Genomic DNA, 21,983 nt, shown 5'->3' with positions numbered 1-21,983 from the left:
ATGGGGGTTAGGGGGGAACCCCTTGGAAGCCCACCTCCCTTAGCACACTCTGCAACAAAAACCCAAAGCCTTTTCTCTTTACCCGGGGAGCAGCGCAAGGCAGCAGTGGCATTTTCCTGGCTAGAGGTGTCTCCGTCTTTCATCATCCAGAGATTGACTCGATGGATGCATTTCGTTAATTAAAACTAAAAATTAGTTCCTGAAACCTATGGGCTCTCTTCAAGGTGAACTTGAAACACATCAAAACATTCCTGGAGGATAATAATTCTTTTGTTTTGTATAGTGCATCAGGAGCTCCGATCCAGATTGGCTTCAGACCTAGTATATAATAATAATAATAATAATAATAATAATAATAATAATAAATAATAATACAAAACTCTGCTGTGGACTCATCTTGTTGTGTTTCAAATATAATAATAATAATACATCCGAAAATACATCACATATTCCTAAACGCTTGGGAAGTGTTCGACTTGTGATTTTGTGATACGAAATCCAGCATATCTATCTTGCTTGTTGTGTCAGACTATGTCGTTGTGTCAATAATAATATAATGTAATCCAGATTGGCTTCAAAACAACAATAATATAATCCAGATAGTCTTCAGAACAAGTATAGTAGTAGTAGTAGTAGTAGTAATAATAATAATAGTAACTGCAACTGCAAAAGGCCACCCTACTGGGATCTGCGCGCATCATCCAAAAATACGTCACACAGTCCTAGACACTTGAGAAGTGTTCGACTTGTGATTTTGTGATACGAAATCCAGCATATCTACCTTGTTTGCTGTGTCATACAATAATAATAATGTAATGTAATCCAGATTGTCTTCAGAACAAGAATAATAAAATAATAATGTAATGTTTTCAGAAGTGTAATAATAATAATATAGAATGTAATCTGGATTGTCTTCAGAACCAGTATAATAATAATGGTAATAATAATATAATGTAATCCAGATTGGCTTCAAAACTAGTATAATAATAATAATAATAATAATGAAAATTACGATCTGCCAGCTGCAAAAGGCCACCCTGCTGGGATCTACGCGCATCATCCAAAAATACATCACACAGTCCTAGACACTTGGGAAGTGTTCGACTTGTGATTTTGTGATATGAAATCCAGCATATCTATCTTGTTTGCTGTGTCATAATAAAAAAATATAATAATATATAAGAACAGTATAAGTCCCTACCAAGAATGATTTTGGAATGGTCGCCATATCCCCTTTTTGTGCTGCCTGAGCCTGATATGCTACCACTTTTTTCTTCCTGCCGTGCAGTGCCTGCTTCGCCGCTTCCTGCATGATGATTGCCTATGGAGCCAGCAACCCGGACTGTAAGTATTGTATTGGGGGGGATCTAAAGATGCACCCATCGGGCCCCCCAAGACCTGCCTCTGAGCCCCGCTCCTTTCTCCCTTCTTTTGCACAGCACTCTCGGTGCTGATCTTCCTCTCGCTGGCCCTGAACGGCTTCGGAGGCATGTGCATGACCTTCACCTCCCTCACGGTAAAGGAGACCCCTCCCCAACTCCCACTGTCCCCCTTCCTTGTCTTTGTCTTTCCCCCTGAAAAAAGGAGAAGCCAGGCCTTTGCAAAGGAAGGGCTGCCTCTTCTGCTGTGGGGTCATTTCAGGACACTGCTGCATTGCATCTCAGACAGAAAGAGATTGAGAGAGAGAGGAAGCATTTGGCGGGGGGGGGGGGCTCTTTGCAGGAATCTGGGGGAAGACGGGGCCCTTGACGTCCATTGAAACTCTATGGGAAATGGGATCAGAAGAGAGGGCGAGACCCCAGTCCCTTTGAGGTGGCCCTTCTCATCATCCCTATTTCCGTCCTTTTCCAGCTGCCCAACATGTTTGGGGACCTGCGCTCCACCTTCATCGCCCTCATGATCGGTTCCTACGCTTCCTCCGCTGTCACCTTCCCCGCCATCAAGGTGAGCCCGCCTTGGGCCAGATGGGAAGGAAGAAGGGAAGGGAAGAAGGAATGAAAGTGGGAAGAGAAGCATGGAGGAAAAGATGCTAAGGAAGGGCAGAAAAGGAAAGAAGAGAAGGTGGGAGGAAGGAAGAAAATAGGGAATGAGAGGAAAGGAAGCGAGGATAGAGAAAGAGGGAGTAAAGGAAGGGCAGAGAAGGAAAGAAGGAGAAAAGGAGTGAGAAAGATATAAGGAAGGACAAAGAAGGAAGAAAAAAGGAAGGAAGCAGAGAGAGAAGGGAAGGAAGGAGGAAGGAAGGAGAGGGAAGACTGAATGAAAGAGGGAAGCACGGAGGAACGGAAGGAGGTAAGGAAAGGCGGAGAAGGAAAAAGGGAAGGAAATGGAAGGAGGGAAGAGAAGCGTGAAAGGAAGATAGAAGGAAGGAAAAAGGGGAAGGAGAGAGAACAAAGAGGGAGGGAAGGAAGGGCAGAGAAGAGGGAAAGGGAGGATGGAAAAGAAAGCAGAGAAAGGAATGAAAGCGGGAAGAGAAGTATGGAGGGAAGGAAGGAGAAAAGGAAGGAAGGAAGGAAAGAGAATGAAGAACGGAAGGAAGGGCCGAGAAGGAAAGAAGAAGAGAAAGAAGGGGAGGAAGGAAGAGAAGGGAGGAATGAAAGAGAGGGAAGAAAATCACGGAGGGAAGGAGAGAGAAAGAGGAGGGAGGGAAGGAATGGCAGAAGGAAATAATGGAAGGAGAGGAAAGGGAAGGAAGGAGTGGAGGAAGGAATGAAAGAGGGGAGAGAAGCCCGGAGGAAATGAAGGAAAGGAAGAGGAGAGAAGGGAAGGAAAGACACAGTGAAAAAGCCATCCAGTCCTAATGTTGCCCTCATGGCCCCCTTCCCCTCTCCTCTCCTCTCCTCCAGGTGATCTATGACTTTGGGGTCTCCTTCATCCTCATCCTGACGGTCTGGGCCTGTTGCGCAGGACTGGTCTTCTTCAACTGCTTCTTCAACTGGCCCCTGGAACCCTTTCCGGGCCCCGAAGACATGGACTACACGTGAGTAGAGGGTCCTTGGGACACTCTACCCCTCTTCCGCCCAGGGTGGCCCCCTGCCATTGTCTTTTTGTTTCCTGTCTCCTGGAAGGGTGAAGATCAAGTTCAGCTGGCTGGGCTTTGACCACAAGATCACCGGGAAGCAGTTCTACCGGCAGGTGACCACGGTGGGCCGGCGGCTTAGCTTGGGGGGCTCCCTGAAGGGCGGCCAGAAGGAGGCGCCCCCCCTGCAAGGCGGGAACCCCCTCTGCCTCTCCACGCTCCACCTGGAGGTCAAGACCCAGGCCCACAGCAACGGTGAGGGGAGGGGGAATGACCTGGGAGATGGGCAGGCACACAATGTGGAGCGGGTGGCCCACGCTGGGTGAGGTGGCCCACACTGGGTGCAGGGAATGGAGCTGCGGATGGGCCTTATGGACTAACTCTCTTTTCTGCTCCTTCTTTCCTTCCCTCTTGTTCCATTCCTTTGATTACTACTCCCATCCCTTCCCTCTCCTTCCTTCCTTTCTTCTCTTTCTCCTTCCTTCCCTTTTCCTTCTTTCTGCCTGTCCTTCCTTCCTTCCTTCCCTTTTCTCTCTACTTGCTTTTTTCTCCTCCTTCCCACCTCTTCTTTCCCCCTTCCTCCTCCTCTCTCTTCCCTTTCTTTTTTCCTTCCTTTTCCCCTTCATTTTTTCCTTTCCCCTTCCTTCCTTCCATCCCTCCATCCTTGCTTCCCTTCCTCAGACTCCCCGTCTTTCCTGCGCAGCCTCTTCAGCCCCATCCTGCTTCTCAGCCTGGTCACCATGTGCGTCACCCAACTGCGCCTCATCTTCTACATGGGGGCCATGAACAACATCCTGGAGCACCTGGTGGATGGCGACCTGGAGACCGGTGGGTGGTCCTGGGGGCCAGGGAAGCTGACATAGGAGGAGGAAGCCTTGCCCTTTAGCAGAGCAGAAGGGTCTGGAGTGCACAAATGGAGAGGAGCAGAGCCAGAGAAGGGGGCAATGGAGGGCTGGAGGAGTCCACCCGGCCTCCCCTCCTTCCTCTGAGTCAGGGCTGGGATTTATAGCGGCTGGAAGGGAGCCAGCGCTTGGCAGGGAGTCTCCGGGCCCAGCCTTGGCCTCCTGCAGAGCAGCGGGATCCAGTCTGGGCCTGTTGAGTCTGGTGCCCAGGAATCGAGAGCCGCTTTCAGGCAAAACAACAGGCAGAAAGAGGAGAAGGAGGAGGGGGAGAGAGGCTCCCGCACTTCTCCTTTGAGAGCAGCTTTTTGCATTGGAGGCACTCTGCTCTCCCCATTGGCCCCAAGACCCCAGATCGGCCAGAGAATAAAGGGCAGGGGGAAGGGGGGCCCATAGTTGGAAGCAGGAGAAAGTGGAGATGGTGGGCTTCGATTGGCATGTCGTGCATTTTTCAACTTCTGAATCCACCCACAAATAAATATATAAATAAATAATATATATATATATATACACACACACATATATATGTAAGTTTTGTGTTTTACTTTTTAAACAAATTTTTATTGAATATTATATACATAAAATAGCTTAAAAAGAAAAACCACCTTAGTGGATTGGGGGGGGGGGGAGGAAGGGAAAAAAGCGGAAAAGCGGAAATGAAAAGAAAAGGAGAAGGAAAGAAGAAAAAAGAAAAAAAAGGGAAAGAAAAAAAAGAGGGGATAGAGGGTGGGGTGGGGAGTTTTGTGTCTTATTTTAACAATTTGGTTATGTGTGTTGGCCACACTGAGTCCTTTTGGAATAAAGCTAATAATATACGTAATAAGGCAGCCCCTTCTCCACTGGAAGAGGCAAGGTTTTGTGTGTCTGTGAATGTGTGCGAATGTGTCACCTGTTTGCTCTGACATGGCTCTTCCTTCCTTTCCTTGTTCCTTCCATCCATCCCTTTGTCCTTATCTCCATCCATCCTTTCATCTTACTTCCTCCCCTCCTTCCATCCATCCATCCTTTCTTTTCCTCCTTCCCTCTTTCCCCTCCTTCCTTCCATCTTTGTTCCCTCTATGCTTCCTTCCATTCTCCCTCTGTCCTCTCCTCCCTTTCTTGAATCCTTCCTTCTCTCCATTCGTGCATCCATTCTTCTTCCCCTCCATCTTGTTTCCTTCAATCCATGCATCCGTTCTTCCTCTTCCCTCCTTCCTTCTATCCATCCATGCTTCCTTCTTACTTTCCATCATTTCTTCCTCCCCTCCTCTCCTTCAATCCTTCCTTCTATCTATCCATTTTTCCCTTCCTACCCTTCACCCTTCTTTCCTTCCATCTTCCGTTCTTCCATGCATCCAAACTTGCATTCTTCAATCCTTCCTTTTTTCCATCCTTCCTTCCCTTCTTCCTTCCTTCCTTCCCTCTTTGCAGTCAGCCTCTACTCCTCCATCTTTGGGGTCCTGCAGCTGCTCTGCCTCCTGACGGCTCCTGTCATCGGCTACATCATGGACTGGCGGCTGAAGGACTGTGTGGCCGAAGGGGCCGAGGAGGAGGAGGAGGAGGAGACAGCAGCCGAGGAGAAGGACCCACAGTAGGTATCCCCTCTCCTTTCCTCCCATTGCCTGATGCCACGGGGAGCCCGCCTTTTGAACCTGGAAGTGGGTCACTGGGCTGGAGGTCAGTCTTGGCCTTCCTGGTCCTCCTCCACAAGGGCAGGTCCCAGCCTCAACATGCCACTCCTTGGGGCTCCTTTGGGGGAAAGCGGTGCCTCCCTGGCTCTGGATCTAGGTCAGTGGGGCAAGCAAGGAGAGCATTCCCATTGAGAGCACAAGGCTGTCCAAGGGAGGGGGCTGATAAGGGTCCCCTGACTGGCCCCTCCTCACCTTTCTGTCTTCAGGGCCGGACAGAAGCCCAAGAAGCCGAAGCCCCGCCGCGACCGGCAGATCCAGAAGGTGACCAACGCCACCCGGGCCTTTGCCTTCACCAACCTCCTGCTGGTAGGCTTCGGGGTCACCTGCCTGGTCCCCAACCTGCCTTTGCAGGTGAGTCTGGGCTCTGCGGGAAGGGTTTCCCCCTTTGTCACCGAGGGACACTATCAAACCCCTCTCAACAGATGGCCCTCCAGCCTGTCATAGAATCCTAGAATTGGAAGAGAGCCTCCAGAAGCCATTTAGTCCAACCCCAGCGTGCCAGGCAGGGAAAGCACCATCTGATCCCTCCCAACAGAAGGCCAATCCCACCTCTTGCTACAAATCCATCCCTATCATAGAATCATAGCATTGGAAGGGATCATCCAATCTAGCCACCTTCTGCCAGGCAGATCAGGCTCAATCAAAGCACCTCTGACAGATGGCCATTCAGCCAGGGAAGGGAGATTCTGTCGTCAATCAAAGATGATCAAAGATGATTTTTTTTTTTTCGTGTCAGGAGCAACTGGAGTTGCTTCTGGAGTGAGAGAATTGGCCGTCTGCAAGGATGTTGCCCAGGGGACGCCCGGATGTTTTGATGTTTTTGATGTCCTTGTGGGAGGCTTCTCTCATGTCCCCACATGGAGCTGGAGCTGATAGAGGGAGCTCATCCGCACTCTCCCCGGGTGGGATTCGAACCTGGCAACCTTCAGGTCAGCAACCCAACCTTCAAGTCACAAGGCTTTTATCCCCTAGGCCACCGGAGGCTGATTATTATAGAATCCTAGAGTCAGCCCAACTGGGCTGGAAGGAGGGAAGGCACTATCCGATCCCTCCCAACAGATGGCCACCCAAGCTCCTAAGCATGGCTCCTAAGTATGTCAACTCTGGCTGCCTCTTTTGGGGAAAGACTCTGTTGCGATCCTTGGCTTGATCCATCCCAAAAACAGGGACCGGACCCCTGCCTTTTGGTGACCCCTTCCCTCTTTTCCCCTTTGCAGATCCTGTCCTTCATCCTGCACACTGTCGTGAGGGGCTTCATCCATTCCGCCGTGGGAGGGCTCTATGCTGCAGTGTAAGTCCCTCTTTGAGAGCCCTTTTCTCACATTTTATCATAATAATGACCCAGACCGAAAGTGCTGCTCTGCAAGCCTCTTCCTCCTCCTCCTTTGCCAAGGCTTCAATCTGGTCTCAACTTGGCTGGGGCTGACAAGGAAGGGAACACAGGGCGTGTTTCTCACGATATATTATTATTAATAATAATGGTATCAATGAGCGTCTTGGCCCACGTCCACTGTCCTGGTTTCCCAAGCGAAACGCGTTGCTCAACTGCAAGAGGAGGAGGAAGAAAGGAGAGGAGCGACAGCAGCAACAACAACATTCCTCCCTCCTGGCAGGGATTATTCCCAGGCTCAGGTTCCCTTCCTCCCCCCCCCAATCCCTTGGTGTCCTGAGCTGACTTTTAACACCCCCTTGACTTTTCCCCCCCACAGCTACCCCTCAACACAGTTTGGGAGCCTGACGGGGCTGCAGTCACTGGTCAGCGCCCTCTTTGCTCTCCTGCAGCAGCCCCTCTTCGTGGCCATGATGGGGCCCCTCCAAGGAGACCCCCTCTGGGTAAGAGAGGGAGGGGGGCCAAGGGGGTGGGGCCAATGGACCCTTAGTCCCTCCAAAAAGGATTTCTTTGCTTTCAGAGAGGAAAAAGCAGAATATAATAATAATAATAATAATAATAATAATAATAATATGGGCCATATTCAGAAAAAAAAAGAAATGCAAAAATACTGAATGGAAAACACTTGGTTTGTCTAAGAAAGATGTTGGCATCTTCGTGAACAAGTTGAACCTGAGCCAAGAGTGTGGTGCAGCAGCTCAAAAAGCCAATGGGATGTTGAGTTGTATCCAAGAGTCTAATGTCCAGATCGAGAGACGTCATGGTGCCTTTGTATTCTGCTATGGTCAGACCTCTTCACCTGGAATCACACTGTGTCCAATTAAAATGATCAAACATCGAGTCCATGAATCCCTATGAAGAGACATGAGCCATGTATAAATGTGTGAAAGAGTGTCCTAAGGAAGAGGGAGCAGACTTGTTTTCTGCTGCCCTGGAGACTAGGATGCATTACAACGGCTTTAAACTGCAAGAAAAGAGATTCCACCTGAACATTAGGAACTACTTCCTCACTGTGAGAGCTGTTCAGCAGTGGAACTCTCTGCCTCGGAGTGTGGTGGAGGCTCCTTCTTTGGAGGCTTTTAAGCAGAGGCTGGATGGCCATCTGTTGGGGCTGCTTTGAATATCATTTTCCTGCTTCTTGGCAGGAGGTTGGACTGGATGGCCTGTGAGGTCTCTTCCAACTCTATGATTCTATGCTGCCCTTGAAATTCAGACTAGGGGCAATGGATTCAAATGATAGGAGAAGAGATCTTACCTGAACATTAGGAAAAACTTCCTAACCGTACAAGCTGTTCAGTAGTGGAACTCTCTGCCTCAGAGTCCAGTGGAAGCCCTCTAAAGCTTTTAAACAGAGGCTGGACGGCCATCTGTTAAGGGTGCTTTGATTGTGTGCTTCCTGCATAGCGGGGGGTTGGACTAGATGGCCCACGTGGTCTCTTCCAACTCTATTATTGTATGATTCTATATACAGTAGCAGTGGTTCTCAACCTGTGGGTCCCCAGATGTTTTGGCCTTCAACTCCCAGAAATTCTAATAGTTGGTAAACTGGCTGAGACTTCTGGGAGTTGTAGACCAAAATACTATTCAATAATAAGCCACAAAGGTTGACATTTGTTCAGAGCTAAACAATTTGGAGAAGGTGAGGAAAAGCCAAATAACAGTAATAAATGTAATAATTTGGAGGCATTCCAAGAAACCCTGAAAAGCCTTAATTTGGACAGAACATTAATCCACATGCTGTAGAATACGGCACTTCTCGGAACTGTGAAAATATCTCTTAATATCCCAGGCCTTTGGAAGAGCCCAATATTCAGAGACTAAGCCCAGACACTTGGACTTAATGTGCTTGTGTTCTGTGTTATGTACAAATCTATAATAATGATAATAATAATAATTATTATTATTATTATTTTATTTTTATACCCCACCGCATCTCCCCGAGGGAACTCGGGGCTGCTTACATGGGGCCAAGCCCAGGCAACAAGCAATATAAAACTCAACAATAAAAACAAATCATAAACAAAATCACATATACCAATAAACAATTAGCACACTTTGATAAAACCTGGGTTAGCTCCTAAAAGGGGTAGTGGGCCAGAAAAGTGCAAATAGTTTTGTAAAATACAAATTAAGAAAGAGGTAGGTACCAGGGACTATTATCCTATTAAGGTGCTGGAGGAGGCATACACCTAAAGACTATATATGGCTAAGGAGTAAAAATACAATAGAGTCTCACTTATCCAACACTCGCTTATCCAACGTTCTGGATTATCCAACGCATTTTTGTAGTCAAATGTTTTCAATATATCATATTTTGGTGCTAAATTTATAAATACAGTAATTACTACATAGCATTACTGCGTATTGAACTACTTTTTCTGCCAAATTTGTTGTCTAACATGTTTTGGTGCTGAATTTGTAAAATCATAACCTAATTTGATGATTAATAGGCTTTTCCTTAATGCCTCCATATTATCCAACATATTCGCTTATCCAACATTCTGCCGGCCCGTTTATGTTGGATAAGTGAAACTCTACTGTACTATGAAAATAGAATGGAGAAAGAGGGCAATCCCAAATTAAGGAAATCAGTCACCAAAATAATAATAATAATAATAATATGCCTTAATAATATGTAATCATAAGCCACAAAAGGGTGGCGTTTGTTCAGGGCTAAAGTGTTTTGGAGTACGTGGAGAAAACCAAATAACAGCAACAACAATAATCAATATGTAAATAATATTTAATCATAAGCTACAAAAGGGTGGCATTTATTCAGGGCTCCCAGGGCTCTTGTTGTTGATGATGATAAGGCAAAAAGATCCCTGGTGCAGAACAGCAACAGAGGAGGAAGAAAGGGTTGCTGCTGCATGGGGTGAGGCCCCTGCTTTCCCATGCTGACCCCTTCCTTGTATTCCTTTCTTTCCCAGGTGAATGTGGGCCTCCTGGGGCTGAGCCTGCTGGGCTTCTGCCTCCCACTGTATTTAATCTGCTTCCGGAGGCGCCTCGAGAGGGAGAAGCGGCAGAAAGCAGAGGAGGACAAGCTCTTCTGCAAAGTCAACGGGACCCCCGACCAGGAGGCCTTTGTCTAGGACAAACGTCGCCTGAGACTGGCCTGGCTTGATGGAGATGGGTGTCCCCCTTTTCTCTCTCTGACTCTACTGGTGGTGGCCCCCATTTCTGCATATCCTCCCTCCTCCATGGAAGGGGTGGGGATGTCTCCTATTCCACTTCTCCCTCCTCCACTTTGGCCTGGATCTGCGCAGGACGCAGACCGCTTCCCTTTGATGCCTCCCCTTCTGCTGCACTGTGACAGGAAGTGAATGTACGGACTCTTTCTCTCTCTTTTCTGGGATAAACAAGAAAGAATACGGGGGCGACTGACTGATGGACTGCATGGCACGCTGCTTGCTGCACACTTTGCACATCCATCCACACTCCTCGGCTCCAATCGGCGGCCCAGCAGCGCCTCCTGGTGGCTCAGGGTGGGAAGCAGTGCCCGCTCGCTCCACTGCCAATCACAACCCTGGTACCGCCAAAACAACAACATCACTGTCTGCTCTGATGTGTTTCTCTTTTATACAAAAAAAAAAAAGCCAAGGATACAGCCAAACTTGCCTCTTGTGCTTATTATGGTTTGTAAGAGATTTAATATCGGCTAAGGTTCTTTCAGGCAGGGGGAATCTTTTTATCCTACCCACTTCCCCAAATTTGTAAAGAACTAATAACGACTGCCACCAAACCACGAAAGACTCAGGGAGGAGACCTTTTACTTTAAAGGGTAGCGTAACTTCGTTTAGAATATATGCGACAGAGGCTTAGATGTTGGAAGAACAATAACAAGTTTATTCAGGCACAAGCTTGGTGGTTACTATGTTGTTTCTCACGTAGAGGTATTCTTATTAACAGTTACAATACTAGAATGAGATGAATGAAACTCTAAAGTATCACTTCTTTTACTTAAATTAGTTAAAACCTATTCCTCTGCTCCTTTCTAACTGTTACTTCAAAACTTGGACTATCCAGTGACTTCAAACCACAGTCACCCCTGTGATATACTATCACAGATTCTCTGTGCCTTACCAAGTCACAGACTACATTAAATAAGTCACCAAACTTATTTAAAACCGACTCAAAATGAACAATTGAGTCTCCTTGATCCCATCAACTTGGAATCAATCTTCCCTGTGCCTCATCAGAGCACAGACTGACTCTCTTTTTTAAACTCTGCACTTCAACTAAACGGCAGTTGGCTCCGCCTACTTCTCCATGGCAACCAGCCATGGCAACCAGTACAGAGATGCAATAACTGTAATACTTACCCTTTTAACATCTATAAACCAAAATTCGTACTTCATTACATGGTTATAATTGAATCCTATACTTGGAAGAATCCCTTCCCTTCCTACTGAAGCACCATCTGATCCTTCCCGACAGAGGTCCACCCAGCCTCTGCTTCAAAAGAGAAAGAGATGCAATCACCATTAACTATTGTTATTGAATACTAGAGTTGGAGGGATTCCCCCAAAGATGGCTATCCAATCCCTTCTGTCACACAGGAAAAGCACCATCCGATCCCTCCCTATAGAAGGCCATCCATCCAGCCTCTGCTTAAAAACCTCTAGAGAAGGAGATGCCATCATCATTATCTATTATTAATATTGAATGTTAGAGTTGGAGTAGACCCTCTCCGATCCCAACCCTTTGTTCTGTCATTGAGGCACCATCCAATCCCTCCCAACAGATGGCCACCCAGCCTCTGCTTAAAAAGCTCTAGAGAAGGAGATTCAATCATCATTAGATATTATTATTGACACAACATAGTATGACACAGCAAACTAGATATTATTATTATTGTATTATTATTATTGAATGCTAGAGTTGGAGGGGACCCCCCTCCAAAAAAGTCTCTCCTGTCCCAACCCTGTTTTGCCATTGAGGCACCATCCAATCCCTCCCAACAGATGGCCATTCAGCCTCTGCTTAAAAACCTTATTATTGAGTTGGAAGGGATCCCCTTTTTCCAACTCCAGGATTGGCGTTGTTGCCTTTGTCATCCCAGCATGGCAAAAAAACAAAACAAAAGTGCCAGATGAAATGCATAAAAAGAGCCAGAGATGATGGGCTCTTTTTATGCAGGACTATGGAAGAGCGTGGCCACCAGGGGGCGCCAGAGAACCATCATGAAAATTGGCATTCCATTCACTGGAGGGCCAAATAATAATAATAGTAATAATAATAGTAATTATTACTATCATAATTATTACTATTCCGATCCGCACATGTTATTCGCCGATACATCACACAGTCCTAGACACTCGGGAAGTGTCCGACGTGATCCAGTACAAAAGTCAGCATAGTGATCTTGTTTGCTGTGGATTATCTTGTGTATCTAACAACAACAATAATAATAATGGTTTAATAATTTAAGTAGGATGAGGAAGGCCCAGACTACAATTTGCATTCAAAAAATCATATTATTATTATTGTTTATTATGACTAGAATAAAGAAGGCCCTGATGACAATTGGCATTATTATTATTATTATTATTATTATTATTATTATTATTATTATTATTATTACATAGTTTAAAGAAGGCCCTGATGACAATTGGCATTATTATTATTATTATTACTATTACTATTTAGCAGTTTAAAGAAGGCTCTGATGACAATTGGCATTCAAGTCATTGCAGGGCCAGTCACTAATAATAATAATTTAGTAGGATGAGGAAGGCCCAGACTACAATTTGCATTTAATTCATTATTATTATTATTATTATTATTATTATTATTATTATTATTATTTATTTAGCAACTTGATTAGAATATAGAAGGCCATGATAACAATTAGCATTCAATTCATTGCAGGGCCAGTCACTAATAATAATAATTTAGTAGAATGAGGAAGGCCCAGACTACAATTTGCATTCAATTCATCATCATCATCATATTATTATTATTATTGGTTATTATTATTATTATTATTATTTAGCAGTTTGACTCGAATAAAGAAGTGCAAGGAAGAGGCCACATGTATCTTAAACAATGGTGCTTTCATGTCTCTGACCCTGATAATAATAATAATAATAATAATAATAATAATCTTAGACAGTCCTAGACACTTGGGAAGTGTTCGACTTGTGATTTTGTGATATGAAATCCAGCATATCTATCTTGTTTGCTGTGTAATAATAATAATAATAATAATAATAATAATAATAATAATAATAGGAATTTAGCAAGCCTCTATTCGATATGTCTGTGTGGCGAAGGGCAATGAAACATTAAAAAAGCAAAAATGGTGGCCGTGGCAAGAAGAAGAAACTGAGAAAGAGGTCCTCTGCAGCTCCATCTACACTGCAATTTAATCCAGTTTCTGAATCTAGATGATTTTAGGATTATACGGCAGCATAGATCCATCTTGTGTCGACTTTGCAGTTAGGACTGGGATTTTGAAAACTCAGTGTGAAGATGAATGGCGGAAACGTGTGTCTTTTGTCTGTGGGTGGAAAAAACAACAACACGGCGGCCATTTTGTGGCGCTTTATGAGGCAATTCCCATTGGAAGGAATCCCAGCTAAAAAATGGAGGGAGGAAGCTGTGGGAAAGATGTCCTCTAAGACCCCATCTACATTGTGATGTAATCCACTTTGAGGGGTTTTGAAAACCCAATGTGAAGATGAATGGCGGAAATGTGTGCTTTTTGTCTGTAGGGGAAAAAAAACAACACAGCGGCCATTTTTTGGCAATTTCAAAACCACAAAATGGAGGGAGGAAGCTGTGTGGAAAAGCAACAACAACGGCAGGCCCCAAATCCAACAATAACAACGTGGTTAATTGTCATTAAAAGAGAAGGCAGGCCTCCAAAGTAGTGAACAAATGGCTCTTGGTTTCTTTGGCGGCCATCTTCCTTCCTTCTTCCCCTCAGTCCGCCATCTTGGATCCACCTCAGACAAATAATGTATTTCTAAACATATTTTTTGGGGGGAAATCCCACACCTTTTACATTAGTTTGCTCTCCCAAAAGGCTATTAAAATAAAATAATCATTATAATGATGATTTTTATTTATCCTCACTAATTTCAAAGGATTTGGTCACTTTTTTGGTTCTTTGGTTTCAAGCGAATTGAGTGAGGTCATTTTCTCTTTGCTCAAGTCCCTGAGAGAAAGACTTGGAGTGAAATAAATTCGAAGTAAAAAAAATAATTCTGTAAATAAATAATAAGAATACTTTTTTAAAGGCTAGCCTTTTCTTCTCTAGCTATATACATTCCCAAATTAAATAAAAATGAAAGAGAGCACATAAAGGATCTGTATTATTGCAAAGCTAAAGTCATAAATTATTAAATTATTTATATATATTATTTTTTCTGTGCAGATTATTTTCCGAAGACATGAAGAGAAATTTCCCTGAGAATACCGGCCGGACTACAGCAGGTTATTTTTATTTTATTATTTAATCATTATTCAATCTATATATATTTACAGTAGAGTCTCAATTATCCAACATTTGCTTATCCAACATTCTGGATTATCCAACACAGTCGGCCTTTTAGTAGTCAATGTTTTTATAGTCAATGTTTTCAATACATTGCAATGTTTTGGTGCTAAATTCGTATATACAGTAATTGCTACATAACGTTACTGTGTATTAAACTGCTTTTTCTGTCAATTTGTTGCAAAACATGTTTTGGTGCTTATGATTTGTAAAATCATAATGTAATTTGACATTTAATAGTCTTTTCCTTAATTCCTCCTTATTATCCAATATTTTCACTTATCCAACGTTCTGCTGGCCCATTTATGTTGGATAAATTAGACTCTACTGTACTAATATAATATCAAGAAAATAATAATAATGGTAATATGCTATAATAACATAACATAATAAAAGAATAATAATGTAAAATCTAATAATAACAATGATACTAATAACAATATAAAATAACAGTATAACAATATAAAATAATAACAGTAATAAACTGTAATAATATAACAACATAAAAGAGTAATATAATAATATAATTACAAAATAACAAAATAACCAACATAATACAGTACTACTAAAAATACAAAATAGTAATAACAGCAATAATAATATAGCAATAATATACTGTATATATTCAAGTATAAGCCTAGTTTTTGTACTTTGTGCACTTTATTAAAGCTTTGGATATTGTGTTTTATATGGCCGACCCCTTTTATCTCCAGTGGCTGATGCTGTATTATTACTCATTTGTTCTGATTTTATGTGTTTTATTGTATTTTTAAAATGTTTAAATTGTTTATTTGATTTGATTTATGTTATTACTGTTTTCATTTTGGTATTTGTTGTAACTGCTTTATTCTGTTTTGTTTTGGGCATCGCCCCATGTTAGCCGCCCCGAGTCCCTTCGGGGAGATAGTGGCAGGATAGAAAAATTAAGTATTACTATTATTATTAGTTTTTCAGCCTTTTTTTTGGGTTGAAAAAGCTCCCCTCGGCTTATACTTGAGTGAGGGTCCTGGCCAGCTTCTATTCAGGTCGGCTTATACTTGAGTATATAGGCATTCAGAGGTGGACAGTCTTATCTTATTAAAGTCTTATTATTATCTTAAATTAGAGTTTTATATAAATATTCAAAAACATTTAACCTACTGATGCCTCAAATAATGCAATTTTATTAATATCTATTTTTATTTTTTAATTTGACCCGTAGCTGCTGCATTTCCCACCCTCGTCTTATATTCGAGTCAATAAGTTTTCCCAGTTTTTGTGGTAAAATTAGGTGCCGCGGCTTATATTCGGGTCGGCTTATACTCACGTATATACAAAATAACAATAATATAATATTATTATAACATAATAACAAAAATATTCTCATAATATGATATTACTATAATATGATAACAACATAATATAATAATGGAATGCATGTTTTAATAAATGCTGATTGGTTGACTAACAATCTCTTTTATGCCACAACTCCCAACTTTAGGCTGCCTTCCTGTCCCTTTGTTCAACCAGAGAAAAAGGACCCGGCAGCCGCTCACATCGAACCCGCTTCAAAACGAGCTCAGTTCCAACAACAATGCTGATAATTTCGATTTTTCTGCCATGCTTGCAGGTAAGCAGAGGGAGCTATTGACCAGTTCCAACCATCCCTATCTCTATTCCTTTCATTTCCGAAAAAGATTCTCCTCCAAAAGGAAAGTTCTGCCTCTAGCAGGCCTATCCTTCCTTGTCTTCTTGAATTAAGGGGAAGGTTTGAATGCCAAGTTGTAGGCATTCAACTGCTCTCCCTATTCTAGTGCTGTGTCATCTCGAATTGTCTTGAAAAGGCTGCTATGCAAAACCCTGCCTGCATTAATTATTGTAACAATAATTAATCCCATTCATTGCAGTCAAAGGGTGGGCTGGAGGAGGGGGATAAAGTCCCCACTCTCCTACCTCAAAGGTCAACTCCTTTGGTTGCATTCCACTGCAACTTCCCCAGAAATGGGGAAGCGATGGGTTGTAAACAATGACAGTAAACATGTTTGCCATGTTCAGAGGCAATATCATTTCAGTTTCCAAACAATATGGTGTTTAGTTTTATATCCTTTGCGTGAGCAATATCTGAATGAACAAAGGACATCTTTTCAAACATTGCAAGGAAATAGAAGGAAACAACTAAAATCGGAGGAAAAGGCCTAGGTGACTGAGCTGGATTGTATCATTGTGTTGCTTTTGAGTTGTTTTTGACTGATAGGCAAAATTGATATGTATCTTACTGTCATGATCCCACGGTTTTGATGAACCCTTCCTTTTGTCCTTTTGACTTTAATAAAGATTTCGGATGGGAAACCACCAAGCCGGAAACAACTCCCTTGCAGAAAACAAGGTAGGAAGGGGAACTAAAACACGTATAATCATGTCTGTACCTTTCCTTAAAGTTATACATGATTTCCAACCCTCATGTTTCTCCATTATCTATCTCCAAAACGGAATCTTTGAATGCTAACATATCCTACACTTCCGTCTTTTTTCTTAAAGACATGAAAATGCCCCAAAGTCTAGTGCGTCACAAGCAGGAAGGAACTGGAGGTAAGTCAGATTTACAAAATGTATGTTTTTTTTTTCTGTTGGGATCCCAGGGACATGCCTTTTTCTGAGCCACATAGGAAGCTCTGGAGTCCTCCTGTGAGCAAGGAGAGAGACAAGATGTCTGCTGGAAGTGAGTTCTTTAGTAAGATAGCTAGGCCCCAGCCAACTTTATTATTTAGATGCTCCCTGCCTGTATGCGTATATAACTTGTAAGTTTCAATAATAAATCCACACAATTTTTTTCAATACAGCCTGAAGGAGAACAGTTCCAATGCAAACATTTGGAAAAGGAATGACTTTTCTCCTGCTTTTGGGAGAGGAACAGAAAGCAGACAGAGTTCGCAGCCCGAGACCAGGTCGGATTGCTGGAAGGGAAGTGGACCAAAACAACTCAAATTGGCTGTGAATCCCAAGGCATTGCCACAAAGCAGCAACAAGGCAGGAACGATGGCAAAAAGTGGTTCATCCGCATCCACCTTGCTGAGAGGTGCAGCGTACTCCTTTAAACCCAATCCTTGCCGACAGGAAGCAGATGAGAAAACAGACAAGCCCATGTTTTCAGATGACAACACTATGCAGGTATAATATATGCATAACATATATTACTTGATCCCCTGAACCTAAAAAAACTACAGACCAGTCTCAGACCTTCCTTTCTTGGGCAAAGTCATTGAGAAGGCAGTTTTCACAACTTTTGATGTACATTCTGTTGCTACTAGATGTCAATGCTGCATCTCTGTTTGATGTATGTTTAAAAAAATAAGTTGGTGTTTTTATCTATGCAATTTTATGTTCATACATTTTTGACTTTTTTCTACTTCAATTTGAGCCATCAGGAGAGGCAGATAATAAATGCAATTTTTTATTATTATTATTATTATTATTATTATTATTATTATTATTATTATTATTATTATTAAAAACCGGCCCCACCTGAAAACAAACCTATTTGCATTTTAACATATTTTCAGCTTTAAGAAAAAATGCACGCAATATAATTATACAAAATGCCATGGAACAGAAGAAGGCCGATAACCTACCTTGGGAAAACATGGCATGCATACATACATAATAGCTGCAAGGAGAGGTGTGTAATAAATATCAACAACAACTACTACTACATAGGTTAAGATACCAAAGACCAACATGGGAACCAGACAATCAGTCTTATGTTCCCATATTTGCAGTTTTTAACAATTTTTTTTACAATGACATAAAGTATCAAGGTATTGACTCACCCGAATCTATTCTGACCTTTTCCTTTGTCTCCTTACAAAAGAAAGGGCCGGTGCTTTACTCCAAGCTGAAAGAAAAAGGCAACACTCTGAGAATTCTCTCTGCTGTCATTGAAAGTATGAAGCACTGGAGCCAGTTTGCCGAAAAAACCCCACTGCTGTTTGAGGTTTTGGGTGAGTACAATAGCATTCTTGTTGGTGTTTGCCATGACAATTTGCATGCAGGGGAATATGAATGCTATCACCCCAAAATAAGACAACGGCTGCCAGTAATATTTCGGCTCAATGTCCTTTCTGCGTAGAAACAATAGCATACATTTTGCCACATTTGTATGTGAGATTTTAAACCAAAGCCAGCTGATTCCTTCAAGGGCTAGAACTCAAATTTATCCTAGTTTGTGAAGTTTAACAGGAGTTAAACATACTGTCCTTCAGTTTGCTTTTTAAATAGATTTTTTTTCTCAAAGTTACATTTTGTTTGTAGCTTTAACTTTTTTTTAAAGTCAAAGAGAAGCTTATAGATTTTTTTTTCTAGTAAGACCACACTAAATGAATCCTATTTCGTATCCCTCTCAAATCCTAGGAGGGAGAACATAACTTGAAGATGGTAATTGAATATTCTATTGTTATGTTTGTATACTTTTAGGTTTTCAGTTGTACTGGTTTCACTGTAAGTTGCTTTGTGTCTCTTTCTGAGAGAGAAAAAGCAGGGTATAAATAATAATAATAATAATAATAATAATAATAATAATAATAATAATAATAACAATAACAACAACAACAACAATACTGTAAACTGCCTTGAGTCTGTTTTTTAAAGATAAAAAGTGGGGTATACATAATAATAATAATAATAATAATAATAATAATAATAATAATAATAATAATAAATACAATAAGCCACTTTGAGTCTCTCTTTTAGAGGGAAAAAAGAAGGTATAAATTATAATAATAATACCTATATCAACTCTGAATCATGAGTTTTCAATTTGCATTTTATTACCGCTATATATTGATTTTGCAGCCTGTTTGGTTTATGTTTTTACAATTTTTTTAATCTATGTATTTTATGTTTATTTACTTACTTATTGCTCGCTCATACAGGTGTCCTGGATTCTGCAGTTACCCCTGGGCCGTATGGTGCAAAGAATTTCCTTTTGCGTGATGGGAAGGAGAGTGTGCCATGCGTCTTCTATGAGATTGTAAGTACTGCCCACATTCAAAAATAAGTATTCTAATATATTGCTTTTAAAAATTGTAAAATCAATATGTGTTTAGGGGCAATGTCCAGACAACCCTTTCCTACGTACTTTTGAGTCAGGCATTGTCTTCCTTATGTGTACAAGCCTTGCCACAAGTTATAACAACATACCCTCCCATGGTCCCGATTTGGCAGGCATGGTTCTTGATCAATCCTGTGTCGTTTCCTATTTCCAGTATCCCCTGATGTTAAACATGCCCCCTCTTGCTTTCAGCTTACTCCATTAGCAACTGAGTTCATAGTCAAAGCTGCTTTGAGCCTCCTTTGGGAGAGATGAAGAGGGATAAAAATACTGCACTCTTACAACAAGTAATAAAGTGCAAAAGTACAGTGTAACTTCAACTTAAGAGTGTCCCAACAAGAGTGTTTTGAGTTATGAGCTCAGCCTGGTTTTGCTTCGACATAAAAACTGCAGACCAAGCACCAGAGTTACAGTCCAAGGCTTTAAGGTTTCAAGGGAGCGGCCTCTGGGTCTCGTGCTCTTGTTCGCTTTGGGAGATTGCTGTCTGCTTATCTCTTGTCTGCTTTGCGGAACTTTGGGTTAGTTGATTTTGTGTGGTTTTTATTCCTGGTCTGTTTGGCTTCATGAAATGAGAGAGGGAGAGAAAGAGAGCAAGAGAGGGAGGCAGGCTGGAACGAGGACAGGATGAAGAAGAAAACTATGCTTTTGTCTCTTCACGTTGTGCCATAACTTTGTGCTTCTAGCATCTTAAAATTGATTTGTCTTTTTGTTATTGTTCCATGTGAATGTGCATTTATACATTTTTTATAAAGTACATTTTCTTATTTTAAAAAAAGGGTGGTTGGGGGCTGGAATGGATTAAAGCATTTCAGTGCAAACATTTGCTTTGAGAGAAAAATATTCTGAGTTAAGAGCTCAGTCAAGAACGAATTAAACTCTTATATCAAGATATCACTGTATGTAATTTGCACTCATCTAACTTAGCCAGGAAAAGAAGGCAGATACTTGCTCTTCCCAGTCAACTCAGGCAAAAAAAACTGCTGCAGCCTGTTTCGACTTGCGTGTTCTTCCTTATTACTATATTTCTTCCATTGTAAGACACCATCTATTGTAAGCCGCACCCTAATTCCAGTATCACCAACAAAAATACATAAGAGACACCTTATGTAGATTCTAAGGCTAGATCTACTCTACCATCTAATCCAATCTCTGAATCTAAATTACCTGCTCTGAACTGGATTATGAGTCTACACTGCCATCACTTTTCATCTGAAATGCTTGATGATCTGTAATGTATCTATTATCTATTTTGCCTTCCCCATAACCTAACTGTACATTCACATGATGCACAAACAGTCCTAACGTATCACTTATGGAACACGTCCCCAAATACATATGATTTCTGTAGTAGATGCAAATTTGTACCCATTTTGAAATTGGAATTTTTCTCTCTTTTTTTTGGGTAAATGGTTTGTATTCAAACATACAAACAAAGAAAAAAAACATACTTGTAAAATTCTACAACACAAAAGGAAATTAAAATACATGATATACAAAAGTAACCAACACACCTTTATCTACAAAAAATAACCTATATACACAAACACCTACAAAGTGAATCTATAAGCCTGTTGATTTTAACCTCTCATTTGTGGATCCCTTTATTGAGTATCACTTTATTTCTACTTTTCTACTTTTAATAACCCTCTTCCGTATCAGAAAACCAATGGTCGAAGACGGTTCCCATTTTTGCTGCAAGAAAGTGATCAATATGTCCCATGAAAATGTGATTCCCGATGTCTTGGACTAAATCCAACATTGGGACACTGACTAGAATATGATTCGTTATTTACAAGCAGTTCTTGTTCTCTCCAAAAGGAGAGCTCAAGCTAGACAAAGCTCCTTATTTTGTCACTAGCAAACTTTCCTATTGCATCAAAAATTCCCCACACAACCTTTTCATTTAAAATGATTTAATGCAATAATTGAACTTTTAAGTCGATCTTGAGAGGTAAAGCAAAGGAAGGAACTCACTGTGTCTCCTCCACCGGCGTCAGGATCGGGACCTCCCAAGGCTGATCCGGGGCCGGGTCCACCGCTGCATGGGGAACTATGACGCCAAGAAGAAGCTCCTGCGCTGCGTTTCAGTGCGCCCGGCCACCGCAGATGAGGAGCACACTTTCCAAGATTTTGTCCAGGTTGCGGACCTCGAGATGGGCAAATACGAGAAAACGAGCCGCGAAGTGTAGGCCGTTTGTGCCATAGGTTCAAGCGACGAAGCAAAGGCCTCAATTCCTAGCTGTCTATCATTTGAGCGACACAAATTGAAATGTCTATAAAGTTTTGACCATCTAGGACTCATATGAGTCCTGTTAGCATCCTTGTTATGTGCTACCTTATTATTATTATTATTATTATTATTATTATTATTATTATTATTAATTACCTTAAAAATAAACTACTTGTTTCTGTTACGGTTTC

General features: G+C 41.9%; 2 protein-coding genes and 1 long non-coding RNA gene across 9 annotated transcripts in view; 2 read left to right on the top strand and 1 right to left on the bottom strand.

Moving 5' to 3' along the window:
- slc43a2 (solute carrier family 43 member 2) overlaps positions 1 to 10,588 on the top strand; it is a 20,632-nt gene extending 10,044 nt beyond the window's left edge. Inside the window, exons 4-14 of one of the 2 annotated variants that reach the window (XM_062960376.1) lie at positions 1,289 to 1,344; positions 1,440 to 1,516; positions 1,852 to 1,944; positions 2,844 to 2,977; positions 3,066 to 3,271; positions 3,698 to 3,844; positions 5,326 to 5,485; positions 5,792 to 5,936; positions 6,803 to 6,876; positions 7,295 to 7,418; positions 9,906 to 10,588. In XM_062960376.1, the coding sequence (XP_062816446.1) occupies positions 1,289 to 1,344; positions 1,440 to 1,516; positions 1,852 to 1,944; positions 2,844 to 2,977; positions 3,066 to 3,271; positions 3,698 to 3,844; positions 5,326 to 5,485; positions 5,792 to 5,936; positions 6,803 to 6,876; positions 7,295 to 7,418; positions 9,906 to 10,067 (1,378 nt within the window). In that variant the 3' untranslated portion in view covers positions 10,068 to 10,588. The remainder of the gene's footprint in view (positions 1 to 1,288; positions 1,345 to 1,439; positions 1,517 to 1,851; positions 1,945 to 2,843; positions 2,978 to 3,065; positions 3,272 to 3,697; positions 3,845 to 5,325; positions 5,486 to 5,791; positions 5,937 to 6,802; positions 6,877 to 7,294; positions 7,419 to 9,905) is intronic. The other variant, XM_062960377.1, reaches the window with a different exon arrangement.
- Positions 1 to 18,417, bottom strand: part of LOC134293270 (uncharacterized) — a 20,121-nt gene extending 1,704 nt beyond the window's left edge. Inside the window, exon 1 of the long non-coding RNA XR_010000286.1 lies at positions 18,283 to 18,417. This is a non-coding gene — a long non-coding RNA (uncharacterized LOC134293270). The remainder of the gene's footprint in view (positions 1 to 18,282) is intronic.
- spata22 (spermatogenesis associated 22) lies at positions 10,491 to 21,983 on the top strand. Of its 6 annotated transcripts, none has more exons than XM_008119457.3 (9): positions 10,491 to 10,610; positions 14,357 to 14,415; positions 15,957 to 16,085; positions 16,790 to 16,841; positions 16,994 to 17,044; positions 17,296 to 17,623; positions 18,324 to 18,453; positions 19,384 to 19,481; positions 21,560 to 21,983. In XM_008119457.3, exons 2-9 carry the CDS (start codon positions 14,373 to 14,375, stop codon positions 21,749 to 21,751), a joined length of 1,023 nt encoding a protein of 340 aa, XP_008117664.2. In that variant the 5' UTR covers positions 10,491 to 10,610; positions 14,357 to 14,372; the 3' UTR covers positions 21,752 to 21,983. The 6 variants fall into 6 exon arrangements, with proteins under 6 accessions (XP_008117664.2, XP_062816448.1, XP_062816452.1 ...); XM_062960378.1 differs by lacking the exon at positions 10,491 to 10,610 and adding an exon at positions 10,731 to 12,325; XM_062960382.1 differs by lacking the exon at positions 10,491 to 10,610 and adding an exon at positions 10,731 to 13,313.

The sequence above is a fragment of the Anolis carolinensis genome, unplaced genomic scaffold (assembly GCF_035594765.1).
Source record: "Anolis carolinensis isolate JA03-04 unplaced genomic scaffold, rAnoCar3.1.pri scaffold_7, whole genome shotgun sequence".
Taxonomy (NCBI): domain Eukaryota; kingdom Metazoa; phylum Chordata; class Lepidosauria; order Squamata; family Dactyloidae; genus Anolis; species Anolis carolinensis.
Note: the sequence above shows the minus strand (reverse complement) of the source record. Positions and strands in the feature narration are given on the sequence as shown.

Excerpts from the sequence above, each read along its gene's own strand:
- spata22 (XM_062960378.1), top strand. The coding sequence starts at position 12,093 with ATGATGGGCTCTTTTTATGCAGGACTATGGAAGAGCGTGGCCACCAGG. Across the intron at positions 12,326-14,356 it reads CGACGTGATCCAGTACAAAA|ATTATTTTCCGAAGACATGA; the intron begins GTCAGCATAGTG and ends TTTTCTGTGCAG. Across the intron at positions 16,842-16,993 it reads ACTCCCTTGCAGAAAACAAG|ACATGAAAATGCCCCAAAGT; the intron begins GTAGGAAGGGGA and ends TTTTTCTTAAAG.